The 13,232-nt window shown below is 44.9% G+C and overlaps 1 protein-coding gene across 3 annotated transcripts in view; it reads right to left on the reverse strand.

Annotated features, from left to right (window-relative positions):
- The window catches only part of PHKA2 (phosphorylase kinase regulatory subunit alpha 2), an 852,423-nt gene that overhangs the window by 692,481 nt on the left and 146,710 nt on the right, over nt 1-13,232 (reverse strand). For all 3 annotated transcript variants that reach the window (XM_086934344.1, XM_086934343.1, XM_086934345.1), the window contains one exon: nt 3,619-3,787. In XM_086934344.1, coding sequence (XP_086790470.1) covers nt 3,619-3,787 — 169 coding nt within the window. The remainder of the gene's footprint in view (nt 1-3,618; nt 3,788-13,232) is intronic.

Below are 13,232 nucleotides of genomic sequence, written 5' to 3' on the forward strand. Positions count from 1 at the left end.
TGCATCCACACCACCGGCCCCATGGTCAATTCATAATATGGCCGTCTTTGGACCGCCAGCACAGTGGGCTGCTGGCAAGGGCAGATGGAGTCTTGCGGCGGTCGGACCGTCAAAATCGTAATAATCCCTAAGTGTTAACATAAACTAGTCACCCAAGTAGGACATGTTTTAAAAAATTAAACAGAAGATGAAAAAGGAAGGTAGGCTTGGGAAAAGAAGCACTGAAGGGTTAGAGGGGTGAATAAGCACACGAGGGGTGCTGGGACTGGGGGAAGGATAGAGATGAATGTTGATGGTTAAGACAGGAGAAGAGAACAAAGGGGAAACAAATATGACAGAGAAATAAAAAGTTAAATGGTCAGTAAAACTATGCTATAATTGTTCAGGTTGCAATGATGGAGGACAAAAATGAGAAAAGTGGGAGAAGGAGGAGTAAGGTGGCATTAGGCAACCAGAACACACAAGATACAGAGAAGGAAGAAAGTAAAGAGGGGGATGGAGAGGGAAGACAAACTGAGAACTAGGAATAGTGTTTACAGCTCAAGGTAGATGGTATAAAGGTGGGTTTAAAATTTTTAGCAGGATTGAAGATAGTCCATATGTTGTCGGATGTTTTGTTGCTTGGTTGGTTCGTCTGCAGAAATGTGTGTTGTGCCAGGTACTGTCTTACATTGTAGGTGTCTATTGATTAATTTGGCGTTAGTTATTCCATCGGTCCATTAGATAATTATCTTTGGCAGTGAGAGAGACTGTCTTCAGAATCAAACAACAGAATAGGGACCAACCAAAAAGTTGTCTGAAGGCACTATTCTGTCCTTTTCTTCATCGCTTAGGATACATAATCTCCCTCGTCCCAAGCTAGCACTAGGAATGCGGGGAACAGACTTTTGCTAAACTCTTAGCACCCAGAAACCTGTAAATCCCTGTTACTATTCAGCACTATGTGTTTTCCCTCGGTGTATATGTGAATCCACAAGTCACACAGCAGCAACATAGGTAGAGCCAGTGTCCAGAGCCTTTGCCTGTTGTGGCACTGAACTTGCACTCTTTGAATATTTACTTATAAAGCATGGATCAGGAGGCCTTTAAAATGATCTACGAGGCAAGAGAAACAGATACTAGACAGAAGGACTTCTTGATGATGTGAGCAGACTACAGAAAATAAAATGGGAGTAAAGGAGGAGAGACCAGTAGATATGTGGTGGGTGGGGCATGCCAGTGACCGGACTATCTTTTTAGTGGCATGGTGCAAGTGACTCCTGTGCTGTCCTTAAATGGCCTTACCATGAATATGGCTGAAGGGAGCTGGAGAGGCAAGATAACCTTTCTAAAAAGGAAAGGAAATGTGTACCAGTGATACTTCAAGGACTGGATTTATAAGTGAAGTTGAGAAGAAAACTGAAATGTAACTCGTCTAAGGATTTTGTGAACAGACCACCAGCAAAGAGTTGACACTGCTAATGAAAAGGCAGGCAATGAGACATCTTAGTTGGATTTTATCCTGAAGCATCTGACATGAGAGAGAAAACATGATCTCATTAAACTTGAGCCTAGCACGGCTAACCATGTGCACACATGAGGTTGCTAGTCTCGGCACATGCAGAAGTGTCGAGTCTCTGATAAAGAATAAAAAATAACCCCATCAAGATGAATGAGTTTAGGGACAACTAATAAGAGTTTTTCCTTCAGGAATGGGTGCTCGCCCATTACAACAGAGTGTTACTGAAACACAGCAGCAGCCTAAGTGTAGCGGCAATGTTCATTCAGTACATTAACTCGGGAATGAGAAATGTACCCTTAAAATTCTTAATCAGATGCATTTCTATATGACAAATAAATGAGAAGAATGTCTAGAGAGAAAGACTGTGCACACTCTGACATGGGAGCATGGAATGTGCTCCCAACATGTTTAACAATCTTCAAATGTACTAGGAACTCTAACATGCAAAGAAACCTGAGTCTGATGTACTATTCCCATTTGAAAACCAGGAATTTGCAATTTGCACACCAACTGGTTCGCTAACGTGAATGCAATTTGCTGCTTGGCCTATGTACTATGTAGTACCGCAAAAACAACCTGCCTCTTAAATATGAATTGGGTAGGTCGTAATTTGCCAATACCTCTGATTGGCTGTAAATGCAGGGATGGAGACTTGCAATGGACCACAGACCTCTGTCCATGCATTTTCATAAAAGTAACCACTGTCCATTAAAGGGACCAGCACTTCTTATAAAAATTGTTTCCTTTTGGGAAGACACTGGGGAAAGCTGGCTGTGTCCCTCTGGACCCTACCCAAAGTTGTATATGTCCCACAGGAACAGGTAACGTTTTGAGAATCAGATACCACCCCCTTTGAGGTGTCGATATCTAATCAATATTTTGGGATTTCAATTGCGGTCACAAAACATTGATACACGCTTCTCTGAATCCCAGGGCTTCTGTAAATATTAAAAATGCACTTGGCTGTTGCAAACTCATTAACTACCTTTCTACATCAGGCCGCTTCCCCTTAAATAGAGATAACAAGACCTGTCAACTTATGCCTAAAATCATAAAAAGTAAAATCAAGCTGTACATCCTTAAATATTTTTTTATTCAAAGTTCGTTTTTAACCAGATATTACATGCATTTATCCATCTAACATCATTATCTTCATAAAGTTATACGGCTTAGACTAATAAACTAAGATTGTTGACCATGGATATCAAAATACCAAAAGCAGCACTTATATGAAATAAACATAAAACCACATATGGTGCGGTACAGTGACCGCCGACCAACGTTCACTCCAATGGTTATCAATGTTATATTTGACCTTTTTGTTCATTAAGATACTGTAAATGAGGCAGAGTACACACATTTTCGTTTCATCTGCATAGTCACTGGTAGGCATTCCTTTACCTGCTTTGTAGCCTACAGGTCCTATAGCTAAAGTCAAAGGTATCAACTCTTTTATGGATAGTTGCATTCTTGAGGTGGTTTACTTTCATCGAGTGAGCACCCTGCTTTTTTAAGAGCATGCTCTACTGGATATATTTTTGAGGGATTGAAATACCCATAGCACCAGAACTTCAGACTTACTTCTTCCACGGTTGCATTCTTGAGGTGGCTTACCTACCTCGAGTGAGCACCCTGCTTTTTTAAGAGCACGCTCTACTAGATATATTTTTGAGGGATGGAAATAACCATAGCACCAGACCTTCAGACTTACTTCTTCCACATTTATAGTAAAACAATACTTGTAGCAGGGGTCACCTAACTAGGATCAAGCTTTGTTCTGCCACTAGTTTGGAGTGTTTGTAATATGGAACAGCATTCTTTGTGTTCTCCCTTTCCTTCTGTTCTCTCTTTTTGAATATCATTTTCTTTTGATTTGTCTGATTAACTCCACCATACCTTTGGTGTGCCTAAGGAATTTGATGCATGTTGAATTATTCACAAACAAGATGTGCTTTCGCAATAAAAAGAAAATGCGGGCATTTTCATTTTTCATTTATTTTTATTTTTTTAACAAATATTCCACCCTAAGTGTAAATAAGTGCTCCATTAATATGTTTATTGAGACACAGAAACTACTTGACATAAACAAAAAGGCTGGCATTGTGTAAGAGGCTTACCCGATGCTGTCATCTGTGCAAGGAACAGCAGATACAAGGAGGTGGCGTCCACCTGCAGATGCCCCCACTGGTCATCCCCAACCACTGTGCTGCATGTGCCCGGGTTGTACTTGGCATGAAGGCAGTCCTTCGTGCTCTGTGTGTGTTTGAACTTCTCCACTTTGTCCATCTAGAAAAGATAGTACAGGCATCAAAGTCAATCTCTAGGAAGAATTGTAGTTGTGTTTAATCACCATATGGATACGAACAGCCAATAAAGGATAAAATGGGTCGTGTGGTACCTCCTCTTCCTCTATTTTTCCTGTACCTTTCTATTCTTTAACATACTTACAATGTGTACACTTTTACTTTCCCGATACTGACCAAATATAGCTAACATGCACACTAAGGGCGTTATTATGAGCACCCCAATAGTGGATCGTTATTTATTACACCCAATAACCACACTTTTGACGGAAGCGATTACTCAAATTGCAAGTTTTACTTGTAAAAATGGGGCATAACATACAGTTTTTGTGCTTAACACACCAACAAGTGCATGTTCCAGTATTTTCCAGGCCTTTTCTTCACAACAATTATCGATTAATATGGGAACATTTGAAACGGTGCTGTGTTTGCCGCCAAACAACTAGGGGCACCTTTACTAATATTTCATGCAACACAGGGCCGAAAACAAAGTTGTTTTGCTTCTTTGCATGAAAGAGAAAGAGCAGCAATGCTCCACATTTACAAAGATATGGAGCATTTCTGCTCTCTCCATGCGCTAGTGCATTGTGTGCTGCCTAGAGCCAACGCAGGTACCCTCGCACCAAACTGCAAGGCAGCCTGAGCGACAGGCAGTATTGTTTTTGTGCTTGAACAGAAACAATCCTTAGAGGCATTTTCCTCTTTCTGCAGCACACATGGAAAGAGGAGATAACGAGGAGAAATAAAGACAATTTTCTTCTCTACACCTTATTGTTGAAGGCATAGGATTTTGACGCATTTAGCAAATCGGGGAATGCATCAAAATCTGTGGGTGGATACAAGAGAATGCCCCGCTCCAACCATGATTTGCCTCCCGGATGCAAAGTAACATGACTTACAGCACATACTGAAATTAACGGGAGCACTGGTGATCAGGCCCTTACAGTGTTTCAATATTTTAGTGCTACCTATGTAAAAAGGTTTTAAGACAAGACTTCATATGGTTGCTATTTTTATTATTCTCACCCAGTGTCAAAATCTAAATATATATGTGCATCTTTCCAGTGGTGCCGCATGGAGCCCTTGGTTCATATAGAAGCAAGGAAAATGGGTCCCCTGTCCCCAGGGGGTGTAAGTAAAACAGAGTCAAAATTGCGGTTCAGTGTATCCCGCTTACCCACTGGCCATGATGTACTCTTGATAACTGTACCCTTTCCCTTAAAGCATATGCACCCACATGCATCATTGCACCAGTTTGCGATTCCTAAATTGCGAAAATTAGGGAAACGCAATTCAGAAATCGAAAACGGCAATTCATGAATAATTCGCAAATATGTTTGCGATTTCTTAATTTTCCTTCATTGCGATTCACATTTTGCGAATCGCAATTAAGGAAAACCTTCCCATTGATTCCTATAGGCCAAAAGGCCCATAGGAATCAATGGGAAGGCATTTACATTTTGCGATTTTCATTTTGCGAATCGCAATTTGTTAATGCATTTCAAGGGTGCTGAGGGGGGTCCAAAGGACCCCCCCCCTGTACCCTTGAAATGTTTTTATAAGTGCAAGTTTCACACACACACGTCCAAAGGACATGTGTGTGTGTAACATGACACTTTCAAAAATGCATTTTTGTACATTTTTGAAAGATTTCGCAAATTAACACGAGGTTCACCCTCGTGTTAATTTGCTCCCCCTATTTGCGAATTCGCATTTTTTAAAACATTCATGCATTGCATTTAAGGAATCGAAAAAATGTGATTCCTTAAATGCAATCGCATTTTTAGAAATCGCAAAAAAATGTGATTTCTACACAATTGTTTAATGCATCCCAAAAAGTGATTTTGGAATCGCAAACGGACAAATTTTGCGATTCGCACCGTTTGCGACTCCAAAGTCGCTTGATGCATGTGGGTGTGTGTGATGAAGGCCCTACTACTATAAATTAAACAAGTGAGTCTCTCATCCCTGTGTGCCCTCCCATAACCTGCAAATGCATTTACTGGCTGGTGGCCTCAGCGTACAAAGGGCATGCTCTGCAAAGTGTATCCTCTCCACATCCACACTGCTCTCCCGTTACGGCATCAGCGGCACGCCATTATCTGGAGACAAGTAAATGGCTGCAACAGGAGTACCAAGCAGAAACCAATAGGGAGGCAGACATTGTTCCCTGCTATCTTTCGATCCAAATATCTCATCTCCGTGATTTGAGATTTTTTTTTTATTAAGTATTTTTATTGACATTTTGTAATATTCAACATACATGGTATAGATTAAAAAAAAATATGACTAGAAACAGTTTGCCAGTTGGCAGTACTATCACAACTCAAAAGAATATCACTCAATGTTCAAAAGCAGAACCGGTAACTGGTTCAAGCTACTCCTCTCGTAATTTGTGTACACAATAGGTTACGTTCAAATAGTAGTCCATCCTATCACTACCAACCTCAAGCGATGGCTATATTTCCTAGTATATATTCTACTAAAGTTTGTTCCCGATAACGTATACTTGGGAGTTTCCACCAACGATCCTGAGTACAAGCATAACATTCGTATTTATCAAAATGCTACTTCATTTATTAAGAACAATCCTTAAACAAAACTGAAACAATAAAGAAGTAAATAAACCTTGTGCAGAGGGGTGAAGTAGATCATAACTGATATGGCACACATAGGGGGGAATCACAACATAGCTGGGCCTCCTGGAAGGGGTGGGGAAGGGCTCCCGGCTATTGTCAAAGCTAACATGCCTGATCAGTAGTCGGCCTCTGCCTGTTATTTTCCTATAAGCAACTATCACTAGGTCAGAGCACAGTGCTTTGTAACGGCCCTGTGGGGTTTTCGCGTTGCGCGCTTCCAGGGCGGGATTCTTGGCCCGAATCTGAACCGGTCACATCGCTCGCAGTATTCATAGGTGTTTCCCATGCTACCATCACCTCCCTACATAGACCGGCTATTGGATGCTTCCTCATGCCCTTAGACTCTTCCCAGCTGAGTGCTCTACATTCTGCCCCAGCCAATATGATAACGTCTCTATTCCAGGACTCAAACTGAGGCCCTCTCGGGGACTTCCATTCCATTGCAATTCTGTGCTTAGCCAGGCCTAATGCGAGGTCTATCAACCTATTCCAAATTTACACTTTGGAGGTCTGGGGAAGAGACCCAGTAAGCAAGTCTGTACTGGTCGAGACAGCGCTCTGCCCAGCACTTCTGTGAGTTTACCAAGTACAGCCTCCCAGAAAGGCCGCAGGATTTGACAGTCCCAAGTCATATGACCAAAGTCCACATCCGGGTACATGCACCTAGGGGATAGACGGACTTCCCCCCCATAAGTCACATTAAGGCGGTCAGGTGTCATGTAAGCCATGTGTGTGTAATTGAATTGTATATATTTCAAGTGTTTATTGCGAGAAATCTTCTTAGGATAGTGCAGGAACCCTGTGCCACTCCGCATCCGTAAGCTCTCTGTTCTCGATTCTATCCCATTTTGCCCATAACCCACTGAGGGGTCCTACCGATGCCGATTGCAATGAAACATAGAACCATTTCACTAGGTGCCCTGCCGTCCCAAGTGTGAACAGGGCATGTAATACTGGATGTGTCTCTGGTTCGTACCTCCCTTTATTCCACAGCTGTGTAAATGTACGTGTCAAGGTCTCATATTGTAGGAACTGGCCCGAGCGAAGACCACGGTCCTCCACAAGCCCTTCAAACAGGAGCAGAGATTTGTCCAGGGTGCAGTCCCCAACATTATCCAACCCAGCCTCAGTCCAGCGGGCCAATTGCTCGCTTGTGAATAGAGCCTGTGGGTCGCTATGTGGCAGTCCTACGAGTGGTAGCATAGGGGTGTACTTGGTGATTCGCCGCTCCTTGACCTGGCATCGCCTGCAAGCTTGTAAAGCCGTGCGCTGCAACAAGGAGCAGTACGGGGTGGGCGCTGTTGGTATTAATTATTTCGCCATCACTACATAAGGATGGGAGTCCGGAAGTGATAAACACGTACCCTTCTCAGTCACACCCTCCACCCATTGCGCCAGCCACTGTACCTGAGCAGCAAACATATAAGATTTAAAATTCGGTACCCCCAGCCCAACCTCAGACATAGGGATTTGTAATGTTTTATGAGAAACCCTAGGGCACCAATCTCCCCACACTAAGGGGGTCATTACGATCGCGGACGGACTTGAGTCCGTCCGCGACCCCAGAGCATGAGGGAACGTCCGCATGGGCTGCGGCGTTCCCTCTGTGCAGATTAGGATGTGACCGCCAGAGTGGCGGTCACATCCTCTATTTTAACATTGCGGCGGGTGGAGCTTCAAGCTGCACCCACACCAATGTTAAAAATGCATGCACAGCATTTGCGTGCACAAAGCGGCAGGCACCGCGCGGTGCCTGCTGCATTGTGCACGCAAATGCAGGGGGTACCTATGGTACCCCTCATGTGCACCCCCCACTACACCTAGGGGGCCCGCAACGGGCCCCCGCAGTGCAGTTACACATGCTTTTCCACGGCGGAAAAGCCGCCGCGGAAAAGCATGTTCCCAAGCAAATCCTAATCTGGCTGACGGTGTCTGAGAGACACCGTCACCATTTTAGTGCTTTTCCGCCGTGGTTGTAAGCCAGCCGCGGCGGAAAAGCTGCGGACCTAAACCATGACCCACCAGCCATCCTAATGTGGCGGTGGGTCCTGGTGGGTCCGCAGAGGATTTTCCGCATCCTCCGGGCCGGCAGTGGCTTCCGCCGGCCCGGGGGATGCGGAAAATGCTCCATCGTAATGACCCCCTAAGTCTCGTAGTAGGGCATCCAAGGGGCGAAAACAGCCACTGGGCGTGAGGACTGGGAAATTGACAAAAAATACAATAAGCGCGGGAGCATGCCCATTTTAGATAGGGAGACCCTAGCCATGATAGGTAGTTGCAATGTACGCCAAAAGTGCACAGCGGAGCGAGAGCAGAGCTCTACCCAAGTTTCCTTCCTTCTGGTCATCCAGTGAGTGAAATAAGTGTATGCTCAAGTATTTAAACATATTTTGAGTTCATAAAATGTCTGCCATCAGCGCATTAGGCCTATGCGTTGGGGCTGCTATCAGGAACAGATATGTCTTTATTTTATTACCTCGCAGGACCGAGGGGCACTCAAAGTCATCCAGAATTTTTATGGCCGCTGGGGTGCCCGCGACTGCTTCTGACAAATATATCAGCAAGTCATCTGCGTAGATGGATACATGGTTCAACCGCCCTCCAATAGACAACCCAATCCAATCCCCTCCCTGACTGAGTCTCTCAGCAAGGGGAGAGATTGCCAGGACAAGCAGGTGGGAAGAAAGGGGACACCCCTGTCTAGTCCTGCTGGATATCTTTTACGGCCTAGAGATTGTTCTGCCCGTTTTAACCCTGTCTGTAGGGGCAGCATATAAAAGCCGCACCCACTGCACCCATTCCTCTCCCAGACCCATGTGCAGCATCACCTCAAATAAGTACTCCCACCCCACTGTGTCAAAAGCTTTTTCTAGATCGACAGAAAGCACCGCTGCCTGGTGTTCGGTTGGGGCCCCAACATGATAAAGAATGGAGTAGAGCCTGCAGAGGTTATAAGAGGTGTCACAAGAGGGAATAAACCTGTTCTGGTCAGGGTGTACAAGTGTCTTCATATGTGGGACTAACCTACCGGCCAACACCTTACTTAAGATCTTAAAATCCATGTTAAGCATGGAGAGGGGCCTATAATCTTTAACACATGCCTCCGTCTTCTTAGTTTTCGGGAGGGTGATCACCAGATCTGTCTGGGTGGAGCAAGGCAACTCCCCAGACTCATATGCATCAGCATACAATTTGACTAGATGCGGTGCTATTAAGTCAGGGAAGCGTTGGTAAAATTCTGCTGGGAGGCCATCTGGCCCCAGCATTTTGCCAGGCGCTAATGCACTAATGGCGGCTTTGATTTCCTGCAAATGTATTGGTTCTCCCAGTTCTTCCTGGTCCTCCTCTTCCAGCACACGGAGGGGAAGAGGCTCCAGATACTCTCAAATGTGCAGCCGGAAAGCCGCAGATGGGGCTGTGTATAATCACTTGTTGTATGTTAGAAAGGATTTGTTAATCCCATCCGGGTCGTACACCACATCTCCGGTATCTAAGCTAATATGAGTGAATGGCAACCCCCCCTAATTCAGGTCTAATTAACCGTGCTAATAGTCTGTCTGCCTTCCCTTCCTCCCTCTGCACTTTATCTAAGTAGGCTGTGTGCTTGTAACATCGCAAGCGCCCCAGTGCATCATTAGACTTTACCTGCGCGGCCTTGTAGTGCGACTCGAGCAGCTTCGTCTGTACCCTGAACATTATCTAAGCTGCGGATGCTCCCTTCCAGGTCTAATATTTCCTGACGGAGCTCTCTATGACGACCACTCAAACGCCTCCCACTCCACATGAGAGGAGGATGCCGTGTTGACATTAATAGGAAAGTACTGTGCAATGATGTGCGAAAAGGAGCATCCTCGAACATAGCTGGTTTTAGTTTCCAGGTCAGAACAGAGGACACCGCCCCGAGGGCCGATGTGTTATTATCGATGGGATATGATTCGACAATGTGCGCCTTAAGTATTAGGAATGTTTAATAGAGCTATTAAAGGCAGGGGAGCACAGGAATGAATCAAGCCATGTCTGCACTTTGTGGACCAGCGAAAAGTAGGAGAACTCCCTATCTCTGTTGTGATGTAACCTCCAAGTGTCTTCAAGGCCCCAATGTGAAATCCATGTGCGAAACCCCAAGGCTGTGCGGCGTGGCTGAGACCCCATCAAGAGAGGATGTGAACAGTCAGTAACAACTTCCCCAACACAACTGAAATCCCCCCCCCCCCCCCCAGTATCAAGTTGCCCCTTTATTTGTCAGCCAATATAGCAGAGAAGGAGTTCAGAAAGCCAATATGGTCTTGGTGAGGAGCATAAATATTGCCAAGGGTAACTTCCTGACCTGCCAGTCTCTCTGTGACCAGTGCATACCGGCTATCAGCGTCCAAACACGACCGGTCGAGAGCAAAAAGGACCCCCAGCTTAATTCATATCAGTACCCCTCTGGCAAAAGACGAGGAGGTGGTCGCAAAGACCTGGCCTTGCCATCGTCGTTTCAGCTTCCCGGCTTCCTCAATGTTCAAGTGAGTTTCCTGAAGTAGCGCAATGTGTATGTCCTTGCGCCTCAGGTATGAATAAATATTATGGCGCTTTGCAATAGACCCCATTCCTCTAATGTTCCAAGTTAGGAACCTTATAATGCTACGAACATCTGCCATTGGTGTTGGGTATCACCAAGCGGCTTGTGGAGGGAGGCCCTTCCTCATCCCCCCATTCCTGCACCATCCCCCCACCCTCCTCTGCAAACATCAAAACACAAGAAACAAACAAAAGGACCCTTATGATTGCCAAAACCCAGACCCCAGGCCTGTCCAACAACGGTTGGCCGCCCAAATACCATGTGAAATAGTTAGTACCAAATGTGGCCCAAACCTAGTATGGCACTCAGCGGGGGTTAGCCAAGGAAGCTTATATCAGGAACCTCATACCAACCAGAAGGCACCAGCCGCAAATATGTAGACTGTTTCTTAAAAGAATTCATGATCAGTGTGAAGTCCTACCTTCAGGACACGACTGATTTTATCAACAAACTCGAAAGCATTGCGTTTCGTGAAGACAGAGACAGACTAGTTACGCTGGACGTTACTGCATTATACACCCAGATCCCTCAAGATGAGGCGATAGCAGTTCTGACACACTACCTTGATTCCCGACCAAGACCCATGCAGGTGCCCACCAAATTCATTGTTGACTTAGCAGCATTTGCCTTAAAGAAGAATTATTTCTGCTTTAATGGAGACTACTACTATCAGACCAAAGGAGTAGCCATGGGCTGCCCCTTTGCGCCTGAATTGGCGGTACTATTTATGGCAATGTATGAAGAGGCGTACATCTATCATAACAACCCTTTCATTCAATACATCGGAGCATGGCTCCGGTTTATTGATGATGTTTTTATGACGTGGACGGGTGATAGTAACACCCTTGATCAGTTCTATCAATGGTTGAATGATAGAACTGCTGACATAAAGTTCAGCATTTCTAGCTCTACTACAAAGATTGCGTTTCTGGACGTGGAAGTCTTCCCTTCTGAGGGGAAATTGGCAACGACCCTATACAGCAAGCCGACTGATAGAAACAAGTCGCTTATGTTTTCAAGTAACCACCCCAGGAACCTCAAAGAGAACCTCCCATATGGGCAGTTCCTGCGAGTCCGTAGGAATTGCACATTTAAAGAGGACTTTCAAAATCACTCAGCTAAATTGACATCCAAATTGTGCGAGAGAGGTTATCCGAAGAAACTCGTGAAGAGCTGTATGAGGAGAGCACAATGGACACCACGGGAGACCACCCTAGAACGTAAGATTAAACCTGAATTAAAAAGACAGGTTTGTGTTACGACATATTGCCCCAATGCCAACCATCTGAAGAAAGTCATAAAACAGAACTGGCATCTAGTGAAAGATTTGGATAATAGCCTAGCAGATATCCCCTTATTTGCCTTCAAAAAGGAAAACAACATTGCGAACTATTTAGTTCGGGCTGCCATGCCAACATCTAAACCTGCCACATTGCGCCAAATGATGGGGATGCCCCCCATCCTTGGACATCACAAATGTGGCACATGCCTCTGTTGTGAATCCTCGATTGAGGGCTCACTGTTTCAGCATAACGGAATTTTCTGGAAACATGAATCGTTCAGCAACTGCAAAAGCAAGTTTGTTGTCTACGGTATCATATGCCCTTGTCACCTATTGTATATAGGTAAAACCAATCAAGAAATCCGGCAACGGATCTCTCAGCATAAATCGAGAATTAAAAGGAAGGTTGAAAATGCCCCTTTGGTGCTCCACTGGACGCGGATGCAACACTCTGTAAGTGACCTGAAATGGACAGTAATTTCCAAAGTGGAAAAAAATCCACGAGGTGGCGATCAGAACTTAGCCTTGTCAAAACGAGAAGCTCTTTTAATAGTGAAATTCGACACTGCGGTGTCAGGCTTGAATGAACTAAGTGAGATATTCAAGTTATAATCATTCTCTTCCTGAAACCCCATTGCCTGCTGAACCCGGGCACATTATAAACCTTTGCAAGTTACCATGGACCTCCCACTCCGGCCCTGGTTTTCCTGTTCTCTTCTGCAAAACCGGCCAGGTTAATTGGTGGGTGTGGACTTTTCCATGACCTGTATATAAGGGCGTGTGTATGGCAGCTCATTCAGCTAAGGCGCTCATCTGAGTGCAACCGCTTCGTTTCGCTGTCGCCAAAAGTTCCCAGATTGAAGCTCTTAAAGTGAGTATTCCAACAATGCTTGCCCTGCGTTAGCAGTTCGCCTAAGTCTATGGTCGCATAACTAATTACTAT

This window comes from Lissotriton vulgaris, chromosome 8 (genome assembly GCF_964263255.1).
Source record: "Lissotriton vulgaris chromosome 8, aLisVul1.2, whole genome shotgun sequence".
In the NCBI taxonomy this organism is placed as follows: Eukaryota; Metazoa; Chordata; class Amphibia; order Caudata; family Salamandridae; genus Lissotriton; species Lissotriton vulgaris.